We start from the raw sequence: 21503 nt of genomic DNA, 5'->3' as shown, positions 1-21503 counted from the left end.
CTTGACATGACTCTTGTTACAGAAGTAAACATGGGATGGGGGCTAGAGAACTTGGACTACTTCATCTTCCAATGAACACTAAGAAAAAAGCTATTTAAAGAGGGGAAGAGTTGAAAGTCTAGTTGAGAAGTATTTTCTCAGCCAAGAATAGCTCTTGTCATCTCACAGCAGGGGAGCCCTTAGGGAAGAATAACGAATCCAGCTACCCAAGTCCTTGGAGCTCTTGCTGACTCCAGGTGTCTTTCATGACTTGCTTAATACACTGTAGAAAACAGCCCTGAGTAGAGGGTACAAGGAGAAATACAGGAGCAGGCTAAACTGCATGGGGAATGGGCTGATGTACCTTGAGGAAGTGCAGAGTAATTATTTTCAACAGACATTTTCGCCCACTTCCCTCCTACCACCATCTAGTCTGAAGACAGACTAGGAGGTAGGAGGCATTATTCCACAGATTTCCACATCCTGAGACTGCACATAGTCATAGAGGATTTCCCTCTAGAGTAAGTCACAGCAGCACCAGTATCAGCATATCCAGCTGCAGGTACCATAAACCACTGACCCAAATTCTTGATAGCTTGAGTTCAGGACCTTGTCAACATCCCCCAGCAGCACCCACTGAAGTTGGTGTACCAAGAACACTCACTACCCTGGTTTGGGGATAAAGGACTTTATTGTGTTGCAGCCTGTGCAACTCAATCCTTCTTTGCAGCAGCTTTTCTCATGGCTGCCAGGACATTACTGAGTTCCTCCCGCTTCCTCTTGGCCCGAATATGAGTGCCGACCTGTGGGGAGAGAGCACAGCTGTCAGTCTTTACCCAGCGCAGACTGGACAGACTGGGACTGCCGCAGGCATCACTGCTGTCACACCTCAAAACCAGGCAGAATGGTAAAATCCTGGAAAGACAGACTCAACCTCCAGCCAGGAGTTCGCCATCCTGTCTCAGCAGTATCTGACCATAGTTACTGGGGATAAAAAGGGGGCTGCTTTCAGCTCTCATAGCCATCACAACTCAGGGAACCCCATTTGAAGTCTCCTGGTTAATGGCACCCAACCTCCATCAGTGTTGCTCTCATCTTCCCCACACCAGACATGCAAACCATGGAAAAGCAGTATGACACGCCTGAATCCGTGAGCTTGGGACCTTTTTGGCAGAGTATTTTTGAATCCATCTCCTGCTCTCCCACCCACCCCAAGGAACATTCTCTCTACTCCATCATATTACACCAGTAATCTGAAAACAAATGAGAAAAAAAGGTAGTAAATTAAAAAGTCACATATTCCTAGGGGAGAGCAGAAAACAGAAAACTGATACAGTTTTTGCTATCACTGTTAGTTGATTGACCCACCCGCTTCTTGATGAACTTCAAAGCACGTTTGTCCTTGGACACTTTCAGCAACTCCATTGCACGTCGCTCATAGGGTGCAAAGCCACAGACTTCCCTGATCATGTCTCGCACAAACTTGGTGTGTTTGGTCAGGCGCTGTGGGAAGGGAGGGAGGATGCAGGTTACAAGGCGCTACACGCTGGCTGATGCAGAGGGAAGTGCAAGAGGCTGTAGCATACTCTCGGCTAGGCCTCAAAACCAGCCCAGGCCGTTGGCGTGTCCCAAAAAAACCTGAACCCTGGCAAATCCTGCAGAGCACGTGAGCTTGGCCAGGAGTGCCAGTCTGTCTTCAAGCTCGGGTCCAGATGTGTCACACACTGGCACAGACCAGCATTTTTGGAAAAAGCAGGACCATGAACTAGCCAGGGTTTGCACTGCAACCCACAACGGACGCCAGCTACACAGAGCATTTAGTAAGAGTGAATAATAGGCCCAGATGCATTCATGTCTCATGACACTTAGCTGTTGGACCTGGATTGCTCCTAGTAAGGAAATTCGGGGCAGTTATATGGGGACTGCCTGTTGTTACCAGAAGCAGAACAGGGGAGACTCTAGAAGCAGTTTTCTCAGCCACCCGCTGGCCTGCCCGGCCGGCCCCGCCCCGCAGTCACGGGCAGCGCGCGGGTTCTAAGCCCTCCCGTCTCCCCACAGTGAAAGCGCCGAGCCGTAGCACCGCGGGACGGGGCTGGAAGCGAACAGCGGCTCCGCGCCGGACACACGAACACAACCGCGCTGCGGAACGGGGGCAGCGGGCCCGCGTGTCCCCCGCGAGAGGCGGGGCCGGGGCACCGCGCGCCAGAAGAATCTCATACTCACCCCGCGGCGGCGACACTGCCGGGGCTTGGACACGTTCTTGGTCACCTTGTAGCCCTTGTTAAGGCCCACGGCCATGGGGTAGCGGATGGCCATGGCTACGGCGCCCGGGCCCGATGGACGCGGATGGACACAAACCCACCGAACCTCACCCGCGCCGCGACGATGGCGCCGCACCGGAAGGAAGCGGCGCGCGCGAGACTCTGGGACGGGACCCTTTCCTGCGGCGGGCGGGGCCGAGAGCGCCCCCTCGCGGCATGGCCCCCGTGCTATGAGGGGCTGGGGCGTCACCCCAGCGTGGGGTCATTGTGGGTGTGAGGGGACAGCGGGACGAGGGCGGGTCACCCCAGCGTGGGGTCATTGTGGGTGTGAGGGGACAGCGGGACGAGGGCGGGTCACCCCAGCGTGGGGTCATTGTGGGTGTGAGGGGACAGCGGGACGAGGGCGGGTCACCCCAGCGTGGGGTCATTGTGGGTGTGAGGGGACAGCGGGGACGAGAGGAGGTCCAGCAGAACTGCTGGTTCCCCTCAGCTGCAGCCGGAGGGTTCAGGGTGCCCACCCTACAGGGCCGTGAAGCCCCACACTTGCAGAATTTTTCCCCATAAATTATAACTTTGGTATTACTTGACCAGGATTTGATAACGTTTGACAGACATACCTAAAGGAACGGATTAAACGATTTTGTTGGAATAAAAGATACTGCATTTTCTTACCTCTGAAGGAGAGCTGAGGTGAACATGTGCAATTCAACTGTTTTCTGCTTTCAAAGACAATTCTGTTAAATTTGTTGAAATGGAAAATATTGACGTGAAATTGAAAACCTTGGATTTTAAAACAAATTATAGAACTTTACATCCTGCTGTAGAGCTCGTCTTTGCACGACTGGTTCCTTTCATCCCAGGGCAGCAGTCCCAGCTCACCCACTCAGAGCTCCTGGACTCTGTCACCCCCTCACGGCACAGATTCCAGCGGTGAGGAATGTTCGTGGCTCAGATGGTGGGACAGGTCTGACTCCGATGCTTTTCTCCACTGGAGGGCAGTGTATGAACAGGCGTCCGTAGGGTGGGGGTGCCCGTCCTACACAGGCAGAAGGAATTGCCTTTCTGAAATATCTCCTAATGTTTCTGAAAGTCAACAACAAAAAAAAATTACGAATGCAAATTTTGTTGTCAATCTGCACCTTTAAAATCAACACAAGTTTGATACCATCTTTGCTACTGAGAACTATCGGATGGGACAGTTAAAGGTCTCCCCAACCACAAGCTCTGGGTTCCTCACAGGAGGAGCTGCTGCAGCCCAGGGCTGCAGGAGGTGTCGCCTCTTCTGTCGCCTTTCCTGCCACTGGCGATGTGCATGGAGCTGCCTTAGGGTAGCTGCTCACTCACCTCTGGGTGTGCCAAAGATGGGCCCTCACCTGCTCCGGTGATGACTTCATCAGGTACAAGTGGCCCTAAAATAAACCTTTGCCTGGAAGAGGAGGAGGCAGCACCTGCCGCTTCCCTCTGCCTGGTCTGTGAGCACCACCCCACAGCGGCATCTGCGTGGGGCTCTTCCCTCACATCCTGACTATTGCTACCTTCCCCTCAGGACATCTTTTCCATTCATGCAGAAACATATGGATCTACAGTTCCCAAACTCCCCGTGGGTTTCTCATCATTTGACCTTTCTATACTGCACTGGACACCCCGCAAACCCCACCTTTTTCCCACCTTTTGCCTCCTATCGTTGCTGCACAAGTCCCTAATAGAAAATCCAGGTTTTGCATTTCCAGAAGCTTTTGCCCCATTCCAATATTGCTAAACGCTCTCTTCCACATTCCCAGCATTTGCAAATGTTTGGATCTCTGCTGAATCTTTCTTTGGATTCTGCATTACATCTCTTCACTCTTCGCCTTATTACTTTCCTAGAGGCATTACAAGTAAGGTGTTATCCATCAGGTGAGCCTGAGGGCAGGGGGGCAGAAAAAAGGTAGGTAATGTAGAGGAAGCCTTGGGATTGGAGCTGAATACGAAGCTGGGACAAACTGGCTGTGCTGAGAGGGACATGGAGGACTCAGTAGACCATAAATAGGCTCAATATCTGCAGTGTGTCCTAGCTGCTGCAGCAATATCCTGGGCTGCATGGACAGACGCACCTTGCAGGAGGGGATTGCTCCCTTTAGCTGGATCTCATTAGATCACAACAATGGTGCTGTGTTCAGGCCTTGCAATGCAAGAAAAACAAAACTTTGATAAACTGGAATAAGTTCGGAGGAAAGCCGTGAAGATATCTTCATGTTGGGGGTTAAGTTTTTCTATAGAATTTTTTCCCTCCCATAAGTTGCTAAGAGATTAAATACTGATGCTTAAAGGGTACTTGACCCACACAAAAGGTAGTAGATCACTTAGTCTGAGGCGGAGGAAAAGGCTCAGGGGCTTCGGGAGCTAATGGGGGGCTCTTCTGCCCTCGGTCTCGGAGAGGCCGGTCGGGCGACTGCTGGCTCTGTGAGGAGTCCGCTGTTAACAGAGGGTCCGGTCCTGGGAATTCTATCATCTGCTGGAGTGCCCAGGAATTCGGAGCTCCTCTCCTGCCCTGCTGGATCTGGTTCAGCTCGGGTCCAGCCATCGCGGCTTCTTCAGCACTGCTCTCTTTGCCTGCCGGGACATTCCCCCTGCCTGCCGGGACAACCCACCGTTTCCAGCCATCAGCCCTGGAGTTTCCGCCCTTTCAGCTTGCTGCTCTCGGGGTCCCAAGGGATCAGACTGCCTGGGACTTGGGAGACAAAGCCCCTCGGGGTTCTTTGTTCTGATTATTATTATTGTTATTGCTGTTGTTGTTTGTTTGTCCTGTTATATTTACTAGTAAAGGACTGTTATTCCTTTCCCCATAGCTCTGATTGAAAAAGCCTTTTTAATCTTCCAAATTATAATAACTTGAAGGGAAGGGATTGAATTCCCCATTCCTAGAGAGGCCCCGCCTCTCCCTAGCAGATACTGTCTTTTCAAACCAAGACACTTCATGATATCTTCAGAGGCCTGGAGCATGAGGAGCGAGCCTTTTTCAGCCTGGAAGAGAAGTGAGCTGAGGTAGATGTAAAACAGCCACCTGAATTTCTGATTAACCAATGGAGACCAAATATAAGAGTGATTCATCTCAGTGTTGAGCCAGAGGCCAGACTGACTGAGTGGAAAGTTCTGGATCACATTTAAATACAAAAGTTAAGAATGTGGCAGGTGGAAGCAGCATCAAAACTACCCAAGAGCCAAACAGGCATTGCATGGATATCGGGAACAGAACTGGAAAAGCCAGAGTTCCTCCTGACTTCACTGGAGACCAAGGAAAGAAGGAAAAGTGCAGCACCTTATCCTCCCTTGACTCCTCCAGACCCAGCTTGCAGCTCTTCGCCGCGCAGGAACAGGGGACAGGAGAAGGGGTGGCCAGCATGAGCCTGTGAGGAACCTGACTGTGAAGGGGGGGTTGGAGGGGAAGGTGGGTTGAGATGCTCAGTCTGCAGCATGGACAAGAGACATGGGCAGCAGTCACAGCCAGTGAAGGGGACAATTGCTGCAAACTGCTGTGCCCTGTGTAGGTGGACCCATGTAGGTGCTGCAGAGGAAGGAGGCATATCTGCAGAGGCGGAGTGCCTGTGTGAAGGATCCTCCACCATTCCGGGCACAAGCTGCCCTGCAGCCCTGAGGTGACCTGGGCTCATTTACCTGAACAGTCCCAGGTGCTCTTGTAAGAGAAGCTGTTTGGACACTGCCTGCCAGACTGAGTCCTGCTGAGCAATGGCACATCTCTTACCCACCCCAAGAGGGCTTTGAGTGGCCACAGTGGAGGCAAGAAAAGTCCTCTTCATTCTCTAGTGACGCCATTCCAGAGGAGCAGCTGTGTGTGAGCTGGCTCTCAGCTGTGCTATTGCTTGTACCATATGGCAGAAGGCAGCTGCAAAGCAGTTTTTCATGACTGATCTCATGACACAACATGGTTAACAAAAGCTTAGAACTCTAACATTTCTTCCTCCTTGTTTGCATGGATGAATCACCTGCCGACGCTTTATCCTTGCAGACTGGGAATATATGCAGAGTCTGGGGCATACCTGTGACCTTCTGCAGGGCAGGGAGACACTGGTCACTGAGGTAGTCAAGCCAGAGGAAGTCAGAAAAACAGCAAGAATGATGCAAAGGTTATGGAAGATGGGGGAATTGCAAAGGAGAGGTTCTTCCTAGAGTGAGCTCACTCAGATGAAGACTCACCAACAGGCCAAAGATTGCAGGGACAATCTGGCAAGACTGTTTCCCGGCAAGATAAGGATAATAGGAGTATCCATCTTCCAAGGAGATGTTGGTCCTTTCTTGTGTATATCCCAACAGCAGAGTCCTGTAGAAGGCAAAGGTTATTTCTTTTACATGAGAAGGTATTTTTGACAAGAAAAAACAGGAAAATTGGTCATGATTTGGTTGGTGTAGCCAGGGTTCTGCCTGTCATTGACACCAAAAGAGAAATTTCCAGGGTGAGAAGGAGAAAACTAGATGAAAAAGTAAATGAAATTCAAGAGATTTATGTAACAATGGAGGAAAAGGGCTCAGTAGTCACAGTGCCCATGGGTGGCCCACAGAAGTATGGAGTCTTCACAAAGATTTTTCTCCTTCTGGGAGTCCTAGTTATGAAGCCAAATATGTTCTGAGGCTGGCTGAGCACCTCTAGGCACTACACTGGAAGGTCTGGAAGGACTGGAAGGTCTGGAAGGATTCCCAGCTCCTTGCTAGCTGTAAGGTGAAGTTATTCTCCCCATTGGCCTCAGGCCAGTCCTCCAGACCCTGCCACTGGGTGGGATGGCCACTGATCCAGACTGTGATGTACCATCCAAACATATTTGCATAGCAGGGATAGAGAGGGCAAATAGTGATTTATGTTCTGCAACATGCAAACTTGACATGCTTGAGCAGATCTGAGCTCCTCCAGGCCTGGTCAGACCAGCCCAATACCGGCACAGAAGAGAAGATACACACTTCTAGTCATTGGCACTATGACTCCTGCAAGTGGAGGCTCATCGATGCGATACCCACCATATATCACTGACTTAACTTTTTATTGCTTTTGAAGTGAAATTGTAATTATAAACTGTCAATGGCCTCACCAACCATGTAGCCTCAAACAGATCTCTCTGCCCTCCTCCATTCTGAGGCCATTTAAGTGTCTGCAGTTTCCTAGCACTTGCTGGCTTCCCACTCCAAAAGTGTTATAAAAATGCAAACCCAAGCAACAGCTGCATCATTGTTTATCAACTGCTTCCTTATTACCCAGCAAATACCAGATTAATTCCTTGTTTAAAGCTGAATATGAGTCTCACATGCCAGACAGGTGTTTTCAGGTAGACCGTTCTGCAAGATAACTGCCAAATTGGTGCCAGACCTCAAGCAGGCCTTGAGGATGTGGCCACATGGGGCACATGGGGCACACACCTGCACTGGGCTGGGGATCATCTCTGTTAATGGTGTGAGTAAATCCCCAGATGGATGATGCTCTGAACTCCTTATGATGGGAGTATCACAGATCTGTCCACACTGCTGGGAAAGACAGAGGTGGACACCGTACCTGTAAAACTGGGGCAGTATTTCCTGGTATATTGAATGAGAACTGGACTAGTGTCCTTGGCACACAGGAAGGACTGTCTGTGAATCCATGCTACTTGTTAGTTCTCTACAGTTTGGGAAGCTCAACATTTTGAACACAGCAGTTGTTCCTCTGGATTCCATGGGGTTATATCTTTTGCACTTGAAGAAGCTAAGAGGGTCAGTAAGAGCGGGCTCAGCCTTCAATTCCTGCATTTGGGAAGAATACCTGCCAAGCAAGGACATCCATCCAGCCCCTGAGCAATGGCCCTGATTTTTCCAGGGCACAGCTTTCTGCATGCCAGCCTGTCACACTATACTACATAGGGCCATGCTGAAGCTGATTTTTTTGTACATTCAAGATTTCTGCAGACAGTGTAAAACAAATTAAGTCCTATGAATCTATGCTATTCTCATGCCCAGAACTGGGGTTTAGCAGTACAGAGGAAGCCTGAAAATATTGCCATCAAACAAAAGCTTTTCCTCATTTGCTGTAGCTCCTGCCCATTTACCCATCCAAGCAAATCTCTTTCATGGCTGCCCAAAACGTCTGATTCTTGCACCTGCCCACCCACATGCATCCTCAGTGTAATGGTAAAGAAAGAACTGATGTGATGCTGATGACCTTCAAAATTCAGTACAGAGCACAGGCTGCAGGAGAGTGGGATAGAGCAGGGTCTCTCCTGACTGCACCAAATTCAAGATAGCAAACGGCTTTGTGCTACACGTTCATGGTTATCCAGAGCTGTTCTTTGGGGACATGCAGCTGCAACACAAGTTTTAACTGAGGCAGTACTCCAGCACTTCACTGTTGTCCCCATCTGTGGACTGGAAAAACGTTTTCCAATGAGAGAGATGTATTGATAGCCCCTAAAAGGGCTCCAAGAGAGACAGAGAGGGACTTTGGACGAGGGCATGGACCAGGGGAAATGGCTTCCCACAGCCAGAGAGCAGGGTTAGATGGAATATTGGGAACGAATTCTTCCCTGTGAGGGTGGTGGGGCCCTGGCACATGTTGTCCAGAGCAGCTGTGGCTGCCCCATCCCTGGAAGTGTCCAAGGCCGGGTTGGACAGAACTTGGAGAAACCTGTGGAAGGTAGAAGGTGTCCCTGCCCATGGCAGGTGGTTGGAACAAGATGAGCTTTAAGGTCCCTTCCAATCCAAACCCAAATCAATGTTATTCTATTATTCTGTGACCTGAAAGCCAAGTTCAAAGAGCTACTCTAAACATACAGATATTAACTGAATAATCTTCATGGCCATCTCAGTTTTGTTGCAAGGTCATCATAAAGCTTAATGAATTATCCTTTGTAAAATACTTTGAGATCTTGGGTGAAGCACACTTTGGAGCTGCAGAAAGCATTCCTTTCATCTCCTTGATTAATCATGTAATATATCCAAAAGAGACTGATCCCATGCACATACCTCGTTATCTCCCTAGGCCTGTCTTCTTACTTCTCACATATGTTTTACTCTCTAAACTTTGCCTTTGACAGAACCTCTGGCTTGAGGAATCAGCACTCTCAAATGCATGTAGCATGTTACAGTGCATGATGGGATAAGTAGATAATTCTCTTTCAAAGTGGAGACAAAGGTTTCTACTTTGACGTTTCTACACTAAAAACTGAAGTTCACTGGGAGATGGTTTGTTTGTTTAATAGCATTAAACTGAAATATTTCTCTCCAGTGAGACCATAACAAACACTGAGCCAGCCTGGCCAGACATGAGGAACAGAATAGGTTACTGCTGCTGCTGGAGGAAAATATGTAAATAACTCTATGGTGGTGGGCACCTAGCCAGCTGCAGTTGGCGGCAGATTTGAAAATAAAGCACCAAATTGTTGTTTTGGAAAAAGAAAAAAAAAAAAAAAAAAGAAAGAAAAACTGGGTTTGTTTTCATTAGATGAGTGCCAGGCTTTGTATAACAATGTAGGGGTGTGAGCATTGCATGCTCCCCTCCCACAGCTCTACTGGCATAGCAGTGATTTAAGAGATTCTTGGAGCAGAGCTGGGATTGCTCCTGGCTGATAACATGAGCTTTATGAACTCAGAGGAACTGCATTCAGAGCCAGTTCCCCACCCTCCTTCACTGTCCTTTCCAAACTGCCAAATGGCTAAATGATGAGGAGCTTGCACGTGAAATGAGGGAACCTGAATTGGGGCTACCCTGGCAGCTGGATCCCCTAAAGTCTTAATGAGAATAAAATCCAACTCTGTATGTGAAAGGCAAAACTCACAGTGTTAGAGATTATTGGCACAATACTTCATTAAAAGTGATATGAATAATCCCTTCCTTGATTTTAGAGTAATGTTACTATTTATTTTTTTAAACAGCAGCTGTTCTGAACAGGCATGCCCACAGTTCTGGCTGCCACAACCTGACTGGAAAGAAGCAGCGGCATTTTTCCTACCAGGCCAGCTCATGTTTTCAGACCTGCTTTCACGGTATTCAACTGCCAAGAAAGGAAGAATTCCTGAATCCTGGGGAGACAGTGGGGCTGAGACACAGGAGGTGGTGCTACCCTGAAGGCTGGTGTATCCCACCATCCCACCTCCTCCTGCACCTGGGGAAGACTGAATGAGCTGCACTCCAGGAAGGCTCTGTAGTTCCCGTGTTACAGACGGGGCTCTTTTTAGCAATGTGCTGCATCTTACTTTAAAAGACAGGTGTCTGCCATGGAAGGCGGGAGCCTCCCTTCGGATGGGAAAATGTGACCCCCCCCCTTCTCTCCAAGTTGTTATAACTTTGAAATTATGGGGCTTTCAGGCAAAGATAAGGGAAAAGAAATACCACTTCTTAACCAGTATATATATATGTATAACAAAGCAAACAACAGCAGCAGCAACAAACAGAACCACAGAACAAGTGACAGCAAGAAACACAAACCCAATGACAGCCAGAACCACAACCTCAGCCCCAGCAGAACCACAGCCCCAGCCCCAGTCAGAACCACAGCTCCAGACCCAGCAGAACCACAGCCCCAGACCCAGCAGAACCACAGCCCCAGCCCCAGCAGAACCACAGCTCCAGTCCCAGCCAGAACCACAGCCCCAGACCCAGCAGAACCACTGCCCCAGCAGAACCACAGCCCCAGCCCCAGCAGAACCACAGCCCCAGTCCCAGCCAGAACCACAGCCCCAGCCGCAGTCAGAACCACAGCCCCAGCCCCAGCAGAACCACAGCTCCAGTCCCAGCCAGAACCACAGCCCCAGCCCCAGCAGAACCACAGCCCCAGTCCCAGCAGAACCACAGCCCCAGCAGAACCACAGCCCCAGTCCCAGCAGAACCACAGCCCCAGCCCCAGCAGAACCACAGCCCCAGCAGAACCACAGCCCCAGCCCCAGCCCCAGCAGAACCACAGCCCCAGCCCCAGCAGAACCACAGCCCCAGTCCCAGCAGAACCACAGCCCCAGCCCCAGCAGAACCACAGCCCCAGCCCCAGCAGAACCACAGCCCCAGCCCCAGCAGAACCACAGCCCCAGTCCCAGCAGAACCACAGACCCAGCCCCAGCAGAACCACAGCCCCAGCCCCAGCAGAACCACAGCCCTAGTCCCAGCAGAACCACAGCCCCAGCAGAACCACAGCCCTAGTCCCAGCAGAACCACAGCCCTAGCCCCAGCAGAACCACAGCCCCAGCCCCAGCAGAACCACAGCCCCAGTCCCAGCAGAACCACAGCCCCAGCCCCAGCAGAACCACAGCCCCAGCCCCAGCAGAACCACAGCCCCAGCCCCAGCAGAACCACAGCCCTAGTCCCAGCAGAACCACAGCCCTAGTCCCAGCAGAACCACAGCCCCAGCCCCAACAGAACCACAGCCCCAGCCCCAACAGAACCACAGCCCCAGCCCCAGCAGAACCACAGCTCCAGCAGAACCACAGCCCTAGTCCCAGCAGAACCACAGCCCCAGCCCCAGCAGAACCACAGCCCCAGTCGCAGCCGTCTCTCGGCCTCAGGCACTTTCCCCTTTCCCCTTTGGTGCAGTTCCGGGCACAGCCGGCAGGGGCGCTGGGGGCTCCCAGCTGGGCAGGGCGGGTGCGATGATTCCCCCGCGGCTGCAGGGGGCGCTGTGGCGCGAGTTCAGCCGCCTCTCCACAGGGCAATGGCGGCTGAGAGAGAGCGAGCTGCCAAGGTCCTTTCCGGCGAGCAAGGGTGTTAATGAGGTCCCAGGTCAGTGGCTGCTTTCACGAGAAAAAGGCTCAGCCCCCGAAAGAAAAACCAGGAACGGGCTAGGCTCCCGCAGCCGCAGCGAATTGCCTCTCCCAAGCAGCAGCTCCAGCCCTCCTCCTCTGTTATACATATTATAAAGTTGGCTTTTTGCAAATATTAAAATGAATGCTATAATATAGTTTCTTCTGCTATTAATGAAGCTTAGAAATCAGTAGTGTGATGAATATATATATATATTTCTTAGGTTATGGCATGATATTAAAGACTGTTTTGGTAACATCTAAACTGCCTGACCAGAAGGATGGAGAAAATCGCCCCGCATTCCTGAATTATCTTACCCAGATGAAGATTGCTGACCAGAGCTTCAGGAGAAGAAGTTATTGAACCTATGCTATCAGATGGAACAGAGCCACTCACAGATGGATCTGCAAGATAAAATGGTTGAGGGGGAGTTGAAACTCAACAGAGAAGTTCAAACACAAGAGGAATGCTTGATTCATGCATTTGAGTTTATGAATATGCAACAGGCTGGTACTTTTAAAGTGCAAGCCTTTTCGTTATCAAGGTGTGCTTTCTGGCTGCATGCCAGGCACCCAGCTGTACCATTTTCCTTGTCTGTCTCCTAATTGTCTTTTTTATTAAAACTTGTTATAAATAAAAAACGCTCCAATTTATTAATTAAAGGAAATTTATTTTAAAAAGGTCCAAATAGAATTTTAGAGAGCAACGACAAAAAACCACTATCAAAAAGAAAAAAAAGGTCAGTGCCGAGCCCGGGTGTCAGCGCTGGGTGAGACACAGGTTTGCCCGGTGCAGCAGAGGGTCCCCTGTGCTCCACACCGACTGTCCTGTCTGAGCGATTTTTTATACCTTTTTTTTCGCCCGAGGCTGAGTTCCTTTTCTTCTGTTTTGGACTACACATATTCATGAGGAGTTCTTTCTCTGTGGCAAGTTGAACAAAACATGTCCGGAAAGTGATGAACACCTGTGATCGTGTTCCTGGAATCCAGCATTGAGATGTATCTCCTTGATGGCCCTGGTTAACTCAATCTCCGGTTATTTATCACATATTCATCGCCCCGGCGTTCCTCAGATCACCTTGATGGACGATCCCTCTCCGAGCTGGCCACACTTATTTTATTGTAAATGAAGTCCTCCCTCCTTTGTCCAGGTGGTTTTGACGTTACGTTGCAGTCTCTGGCTTGTGAGTTTTAAAGCTTATAAGAGTATATTTTAACAGTACATAAAAATATGTATGACAATTTTATTTGCACGAATTATCATATACACATATAACAATACTTATAAATTTTACTAAGAAAGTGAACCTCGTTTTTCACATCCTCCGAAGCCGAGAGAGTGAGTGAGCTAGCAGCTGTCCCAGCCCAATTCTCTCAGTATCTGTGACCCTCTGAGAGAAACCTTCAGATAAGAAAGAGAAGTCAGATGCCCTCTCCTCCCCGAAGTTTGGCAACTTCTTTTGCCTCTTTTAAGTACCCAGTCGTTATTATTCCTTAGCAACAAAAATGGGGGAAAATTCCCTAAGAGAAAAGAAAAAATAAAAGGAAAAACCCTAACCTCCAGAATGCTAATAGAAGTAAAATCACTCTGTAGAAAAATGACAAAGTGGAATTGTGGAAGGCGTGGACCCCTGAGCACTGACCCCTCAGCATCTTCTTCTACCCCTTTTCTGTTGGGATGGGGAGAAATATTAAGTATTTTTTTAAATTAAATTCTCATTTCTTTCTGATCACATGAGAGCAGGGTCTGGTTCCAGTACAAGAGTCTAAAGGGCCACACTTAGAGAGGTTACTCAGCTTCCTGCCACAAAAGAGGGAACAGCTGCAAGCACAGACCAGAATTCTCTGTCCAAACTTGGTTGACACTTCCCCCAGTGTGATACAGCTTGAATTCTGCTTCAGTAAGGAGGTAAGTGCTGTAGCAAAAGAACATTATTTTTCAAAACTCTTGTCAAACAGTAGATGCTGGATTCATAAATAAATACACTCTCTACACATTACAGCATGATGTCTTGAAAAAACCCTTGTCCTACATATAGTCTGCTGTTTGCTTTAACCCCACAGTTGTGTGCCATGTTCCTCTTTGCTCTTTTTCACATCTCAGCAAACTTTCCTGTAGTGTATGAGGAAGGTTTCACCCATGACTCATGGTGTATCATTCATTTTCTCTACTTGCTTTAGTGCTTTCTGTCCTGACACTGCTGGAAACAATTTTATTCAATGAAAGATGAAATTCAGGAGCAGAACTCTGTGGTGAGGTATGAGTGCTTCTTCCAGTTTTGGAGCCATTGCTAGCAATTTTTTGAGCACTAATGCTGAGGCCAGATTGAATTTGGACTGATGGGAAAATGTTATGTGATATATGTTCAATCCTTTCTCCTTCCTGAAATTAATGACAATACCTGAGATAATCAATGAAACATTGGCTGTTTGAGCAAGGTGAAGAACACGAGGCAGAGGGGGAGTTAGGCGACTACAGGAAAGATAGCAATAATCCTGTTCAAGACATACAAATAGAAGAGTGTAAAATAACAAAGGGGAGAGCATGGCAGCAGCTGCTGAGAAACCAAAGCAGTTAAGAGATAGCAGTGGAAATCTTGGATCTCCAGATTTATGAAAATGTCAGAGACATGATGAAATTCCAGATAGCATCAGAAAATTCATTACACCCAAATGTACAGGAAACTGGTCAACAAATGAGAAGCTGCTCTGCATCAAAGGGTACACAAGGTTTTCCTTTGTCTTTATTATACACTGGAAGCAAATTCTTCATTTATCTGGTGGGAGAAACAACTCCAGAGCTAAACAGAGCCTGTCTCTACTGTCTGTGTCTGACATCCCAGAAATTTATTCTTATCCTATGCAGACAGCCAGATATTTTGCAAGTGTCTTTGAGTTAGAGCTTCAATACTGAGTCCAGGGCTCTTCCAAGTTCCTGACTTGTATCAGGGTGGGACCTTTACCTGCAGCAGCTTCCTCCTCTGCTCCACTTTCCACAAAGGGAAAACCTGGGTGATTGTGCAAGACAGGAGCTGTAGTGTACTCTGAACAGGTTCCCAATCTCTATACCCAGGAATGCAACCCCAGGCATTGCCATGATCTTCTGTTCTCCCAGCCATGTAAGTCTGATACATCCTTATACCATCCCTTTGTTAAATGCTTAATTATTTTGTCTTGGGATAACATGTCCTCTCTACCTGCTCAGAACAAGAGTTTACTGTAAAATTATTTTGGGTAGGAAAGACCTGGTCTCTAATGAAAAACTAATTGCTAAATATTATGATGAGTCACCATATTGACTGTGGTTCAATACTGAATCCATGTCATAGGAGGGATCCAAGAGAACCAGTATTTAAACAGATGTCAAAACCACAACTGAAAGGTGTTGCACTCCCTGGAAAATACAGCTGATGAGTGGGCACTCAGCTTTTGTACTTCCCTTTCTTCTTTGATGCTTCCTCTCCCCATCTCACCCCCAAACCTTTTTTTTTTTTTTTTTTTTTTTTTTTTTTTTTTTTTTTTTTTCATTTTAGAAGAGATAGAAAAAGTGAACATGCATATTCTATTAACAAGGGGAGATTGGCATCAGGGATGAAAGTGTGCAAGTGTCTGGGTTACTGCTAAAGAAAGAGACTTTGTAAAAAATGCAGAAAATATCAGATATTATTATTGATGCATATTTCAGGAAGTATATTTTGGAAAAAAAAAAACCAACAAACTTTACTGCAATACAGTTGATAGCAACACTATGAAAGTACCCAGTAACGCCAGAAGGCAAAAAAAAACCCCAACCACCAAACAAACAAAAACCCAAACAAACAACAAACAAACAAAACAAAACCCAAAGCACACAAACTCTTGAAACATTCAAAGTTTCTAAGCCATTTTCTAAAAAAATCTGAGGGCTCAACTTCATGAACGGGGATTTACATCTGGTTTACATTATCAATCAGAATTAGGCAAAAAGATTAAAAGAATTTCTAAAATATGACAGATGCACAGATGATCACATCAAATCACAAGAGAAGTGAGCTAACCCAAAAATGCTTATAGAGAGGCTCTCAGCATTCTTAAAATATTTCTTCCCGTCTTAACACGACCAGAGTTTATAGCTAGGTCTTCCACAAATTTGCTAGTGCTGGAAACTGAATGTTAAAGAGAGAAAAAGTTCACTCTAAGTGCATGCTCAGGGGTGTATTTTTTGTTTGCTCGGGGAAAGACAGTGCCGTTAGAGAGGACACGGACTGCGTGGCGCAGGAGAAGGGGCTGGGACTGCGGCTGGAACTCGGTCCAGAAGCAGTTCGGTTGCAGTTTGCAGACAGGCGCCAAAATTCAAAACACGCACTGTACTGTACTGCAACTCCCAAGTGTGGCTGGAACAAAGAGCAGGAGGCGGATGGGGCAGGATCTGACCGCCCTGCGAGCAGCGACCACAGGACCCTGGGATTTGTAGTCTGCTCTCTGCTTCCTTTACAGAATGTCAGAAAGCCGAATTTCACTCTAAGTCGCACGTCATGTCATCAGGTCTCACTAGCAGCGCCCTGCCGGCAGTGACCCTTTTGTCGACAGGTTGTGCCTTTCAGGAAGCGCACGGGGAGTGATATTGCTTCCATTTTAGCTATCACTCCTAAATACCCTCGGGGAACCCACTGATAGCCACAGCTCCACAGTCTGGTGTGGAGAGTCCCACCCTTGGCTCTCAGCAGGAGACGTGCTGTCCCGGGAGAGAGGGTGCCCGAGCAGGTGGGACAGGCACCCGGCTGTCTCACAGCAGCCAGGACAAATCCTTTTGTATCAGGCACATTTTGAGGCAAATGCATTCATGTGAAAAGCTGTGATTTATGCAGTGATTGCTAGAGAGACAGCTATTTGCACACATGGATATTGAGCATCCAAAATTCCTGGGTTTATTTCAAGGCTTTCCAGTTTGAGGTGTATTTGATATTAGGATTTCACATGTAGTTCTATTTTGAGACTAAATACCTACTACCTACTTTTTCATCCTGGGTCCCAAAGTTTTCACATTGTATGCTGTATTTTCTTGCTGTCTTTCCTGTTTCTCTATCCAGACCTATACTCCCAGCTTTGCATAATGCTCTTGCTACTTCTTCTGTTTGTTCTTCATATAGACGACAGACTTTTCAGTCTGTTTTTTTCAATTTCTCCTTTTTCTCAGCCCTCCCTTGTAGGTGAAAGGCACAAGGCTAGAAACAGTTTTAGGAATGGTAATCCAGTTTATACTAATTCATGTGCAAGAAGTGGCAGAATTGGGTGGTTTTGGGAAAACTGCTACTCCAAATATTCAGAAAGAAAAAACTTCTCAGTGGATTTTACTTTGTACAAAGTTTGACTACTTACCCAAAAAACATCACTCTAGGCACTCCTAAAAACACCAACGTTGGGAACGTTCAATCCACGTTTTTTTCCAGTCCTGCACAGAGCTGGACCCTGGTCCGTGAAGAGCCGACAGCAAAGAAAGGCACAATCACACAGCGCACGAATGTTAGAAAACGACAGTGAAAGCACGCCCTTTCAGAGAACCCATCACCCCTCAAGCCTGAGCCCCACGGGGGATCCAGACTGCTGCTCCGCCGGCGCGGGTAAGGGTCAGTCCTGTCGGTCACTCCGGCCATATCCGCTGTTACCACCAAAACATCTCCGCCTCAGAACCGGCCCCGCGCCCGGTTCTGTCCCTGACGCGCAGCCCGCGCCGCCCCCGTGGCCCCGGATCGGGCGCAAAATGGCGGCCAGCGCGGAACCCCGCGGCCATCTTGGTGCCGGGACTACATGTCCCAGGCGGTGCCGCGGCGCGAGGGGCCGCCCGTCCGCCATCTTAGCGCTCCCTCCCCCGGTGCGGCGGGATTGAATGAGTCGCTGCCCACCCGCCCGCCAGCCCAGCGCCATGTCAGGCACTCCGAGCCGCGGCACCCCCGGCGGGACCCCGCTGTCGCCGACCCGCATCTCCCGGCTGCAGGAGAAGGAGGAACTGCGGCAGCTCAATGACCGCCTGGCCGTTTACATTGACCGTGTGCGGGCGCTGGAGCTGGAGAACGACCGGCTGCTGCTAAAGATCTCGGAGAAGGAGGAGGTCACCACTCGGGAGGTATGGCCGGAGTGGGGGGCGAGCAGCGACTGCCCGTGAGGCGCCCCCTCTGCCTCCGTCCCGGGGCGGGTCCGCGGCCCGGTGCTCGCCCGGCCAGTTCCCGCCCGTTCCCTGCGCGGCGCGCTGTGGCGGCTCCGTGTGGCCGCCGCGCCATGCGCGTCCGCCGGGCGGGGAGCGGGTGCTATGCAGACCCAGCGCCTATCCGCGCTGCCCCTCGGGGCGGCCGGGGCTCTCTGGGCGCGGTGTCTTGCTGACGGGCTACTGGCGGCACATTCAAGGCGGCTCCCGCCGGGATTCAGCACCGGCAGGAGCCCGTGCTGGTGGCGGGAGCGGAGCGGGGCGGATGCGGCGGTGCGGGCGGTGTTCGCGGCTCCCGGGCCGGCCGGGCTGCAGCGCGGAGCCGCTGCGGGTCCCTTGGCCGCGGGCGGGGCTCGGCCGGTCCGAGCCCTCCGATGCCCCGCGCTCCCAGTACAGGCATACTCTATTGCCTGAGTGTTGGGTGTCCCCTTTGGCCTCTGTCTTGACGGCTTATGCAATGGGATGGAAGGTTTGAGAGGATTTAGACTGACTTTGCCTCTCACCGTAGGAAGTCTTTTACAGACCCCGTAAATACTCGGAATGAAATCCTTGTAAACGACTTCGCTTTGTTTCCTCTAATTTTGGAAGCAGAACTGGAGTATTCTTTTTCCTAAGGCTTGCTTTTCCCTATTCTGTGATGTCTGCTTTCCCCGGCATTCTCCTTCACTTATGGCGGAAGGATGTAGTCGGTGACACACTGGGTACAGTCCTGTCCTGTGGAAGTGCAAACCCCCTCAGCAAGGTGCAATGTCCCACCACTGAGATGATGTTAAAGTGCTGTGGAAAGCCTAGTAATAAACAGCTTGGACTGTAACTTCTGGGATGTGATGGATCGCTGTGCCACTGTGTAGCTTTAGATTTTTTTTCATCCCTCGAGATGCTGATTTGATGATGCTCGTGGTGTTGGGAGGAGGGTTTGGTTTAATTTAGTTTCGGCAGAGCAGATCTGATAATGTCTTATTTGGGGGCTGTTTGGAGTACTTGCAATCAGTGTATGTATGCCCAAAACCGAAGTACCTTTAAAGTCCCTTTGTATCACTTAATGATATCTTGTAACTTCCATGCTTTCAAAATCGGTAGCTCTTACTAAGCATGAAACATCACTTGCCGTGTGAAATCATGCTCTAAACAAAATAAACACATCTAATTTAGGGAAGTTCTAAGCAGTAGATCGCTGGAGGCTAGGAGGAGTATCCCTTTGAAATGCAAGAGGCAGAATGTAATTCTGTTGACAGCACACATGTAGTGAGAATAAGAGGACAAGCAGACAACATAGTATTTAACGTAGTATATAATTTCATTGGACTTTTAACGTGAGCGTAAAAGAGCTTGTAACAGCAGTTCTGTGTGCTAGCAATTCTGAAGAGTATTCTGATGCAGTAATTGTAAAATAAACTTGAGAATATTGGAGAATATCGAATAGGAACCTTTTAGTTACTTCGCTCTTGAGCTTTCCTTCTCAATTTTTCTTCATCCAGACTTCAAAAAGGTCTGAATCCTTAGACATAACAAATTTCGTCAGGATTCATCAAGCTCTTCTTTGGCATTGATGCTTTGGCTTGTCTCTGGATCACCTTTGTTAAATACTTTCCCCATTCCTTTAGGAGGGTCTGTTTATTCTTTATATATGTCCAGAAAAGGAAACTGTAGTTTTATTGTTTTAGTGCTGGATAGTGGACATTGGTTTAGGTGGAAGCAGTAAAAGTTCACATAGTTTTCAGATTTTCCATTTACTGGAATGGGAGAGTCCTGTCCTTTCTCTTTTGGGACCAACCTAGTAAACTGGATTTTCTGCTGACAATTTGGTCTTCTTATTAACTGTTGGAATTTGCATTCATAAAATTATTTGACTTAATGTGAAAAAGATCTTAATTTAAAAAACCCTCCAAATCCCACAGCCCCCCAAACCAACCCCCAAAGCAGCCCTAACTTCTGTGTAGAAGCACAGTTAAACATGGTTCAGTGAAATTCACATACTGTTCTCCCTGCACTATTAAATCTTTCTATAGGTAAGCATCTAAGCTCTACATGCTTATAGGAGACTATTTTCTTTTCCACTATGTTCGAGATGAAAATTCTTATTGGTTGTCCTCAACTGTGTGTAAATTTGAGTGTGATCTTTTTTATTGTTTATAAAAGCTGAGTGAATATTCTATTATTTTGGGGGGTTTTTTGGCAATGGCAGAAAACATCGCCTGCCAGTGTGGTAGATGGTAACATGCACATTGTAGGAAGCAGACAGGAGGGACTGCTCACCAGTGGGCTATTGGTTACTGCCTGGGAGTTTTTCCTAGACAGCAGATGGTGGGGTCCATGATCAAAGGTGAATTTCTCAATGTTAAGGATAGCTATGGCGAGCAGAAGACAGAACCATGGTTATCATGAGAGAGATGTTCTTGTCACTTGTCACTCGTCACTCCAGTATCCCACAGGGACCATACCTGAGCTGGGTGAGACCGTTATTTACTGACAGGACATGTCCTGAGTGATGGGTAACCAACCATTCCTGATGCCCCCTGCCCCCACCCTGCATATATGGGGACAGTTTTGATCTGTGCTCAGAGTTCTGGTTTAGACTAGTGTCTTCTGGATGAGAGAAGTTCTACTGATGCCAATGAGGAAAGGACTGTAGTCACTGTTCTGCTAGAGATTTTTTAATCATCAGCTGATCAGGATGTTGTTTTTCCTTTTTGTTTCAATCACCAATTTGAACAAGATTGCAGAAAGCAGCCCTTTGCTGTTCTGTGTGGCAATCTCAGTATGGCCTTAGAAAAATATCATTCCTATTTTTCTTTTTGATGAACACAGGGCTGCCATCTCTTAGGAGCAGGGGAAAGGAGCATTGCAATTGATTCATCATTAGTTCTTTATTAATCATAGCCTTTTTCCTAACCCTGTCCAGTGCTGCTTTACCTTTACTTGTATGTAGTAGGCGCCTAGACAAATAAAAAGTATATACAGTAAGCCCTCAGAGAAATTAAAAAAAAAAAAAAAAAAAAAAAAAAAAGTTTGCAGATGTGGCTGAAGGAACGTCTAACTATCCTCATTCCTTCTCTATTTGCTTTCCTCCATCACTGCCCTTGTGCAGGTTAGCCTGTGACAGAAGAGAAATTGAGCTCATCCCCTTGTTTTTCTACATCTTTAGTACATGAATGATGCTGCTCTCACTATGTTGAGGTCACTGTTACAATAACCTAATTTGTGAGACTGGGAGGGGAGATACTGGAAGAGCTAAGAGAACAGTCCTAGAGCTCTCCTCAGTTCCCTTTTACTAACTCCCTGCCCTCCCCTGCAGTGCTTATGGTTGCAACTTTCTGGAACAGATATTTTGATGGGGACAG

The 21503-nt window shown here is 48.3% G+C and overlaps 2 protein-coding genes and 1 long non-coding RNA gene across 3 annotated transcripts in view; 2 read left to right on the top strand and 1 right to left on the bottom strand.

Annotated features, from left to right (window-relative positions):
• Positions 1 to 651: 651 nt before the first annotated feature.
• Positions 652 to 2395, bottom strand: RPL36 (ribosomal protein L36). Its single transcript, XM_040086458.2, has 3 exons — positions 2203 to 2395; positions 1348 to 1482; positions 652 to 782 (listed from the first exon to the last, which is right to left on the bottom strand). Exons 1-3 carry the CDS (start codon positions 2293 to 2295, stop codon positions 693 to 695), a joined length of 318 nt encoding a protein of 105 aa, XP_039942392.1. The 5' UTR covers positions 2296 to 2395; the 3' UTR covers positions 652 to 692.
• A 9497-nt stretch (positions 2396 to 11892) lies between these two features.
• Positions 11893 to 12623, top strand: LOC131378709 (uncharacterized). Its single transcript, XR_009208516.1, has 2 exons — positions 11893 to 11961; positions 12206 to 12623. It is a non-coding gene; the product is annotated as an uncharacterized LOC131378709 (long non-coding RNA).
• Positions 12624 to 17794: 5171 nt separating this feature from the next.
• LMNB2 (lamin B2) overlaps positions 17795 to 21503 on the top strand; it is a 35349-nt gene continuing 31640 nt past the window's right edge. Inside the window, exon 1 of the mRNA XM_040086457.2 lies at positions 17795 to 18084. Within this exon, the coding sequence (XP_039942391.1) occupies positions 17848 to 18084 (237 nt within the window). The 5' untranslated portion in view covers positions 17795 to 17847. The remainder of the gene's footprint in view (positions 18085 to 21503) is intronic.

Source organism: Hirundo rustica, chromosome 26 (genome assembly GCF_015227805.2).
Source record: "Hirundo rustica isolate bHirRus1 chromosome 26, bHirRus1.pri.v3, whole genome shotgun sequence".
Classification (NCBI taxonomy): domain Eukaryota; kingdom Metazoa; phylum Chordata; class Aves; order Passeriformes; family Hirundinidae; genus Hirundo; species Hirundo rustica.
The sequence above is the reverse complement of the archived record's forward strand: the minus strand, read 5'-3'. Positions and strand labels throughout refer to the sequence as shown.

Coding starts and splice junctions, on each gene's coding strand:
- RPL36 (XM_040086458.2), bottom strand. CDS start 2,295: ATGGCCATCCGCTACCCCATGGCCGTGGGCCTTAACAAGGGCTACAAG. Junction 1,483..2,202: donor GGCAGTGTCGCCGCCGCGGG/GTGAGTATGAGA, acceptor CCCTTCCCACAG/CGCCTGACCAAACACACCAA. Junction 783..1,347: donor TGAAGTTCATCAAGAAGCGG/GTGGGTCAATCA, acceptor CTCTCCCCACAG/GTCGGCACTCATATTCGGGC.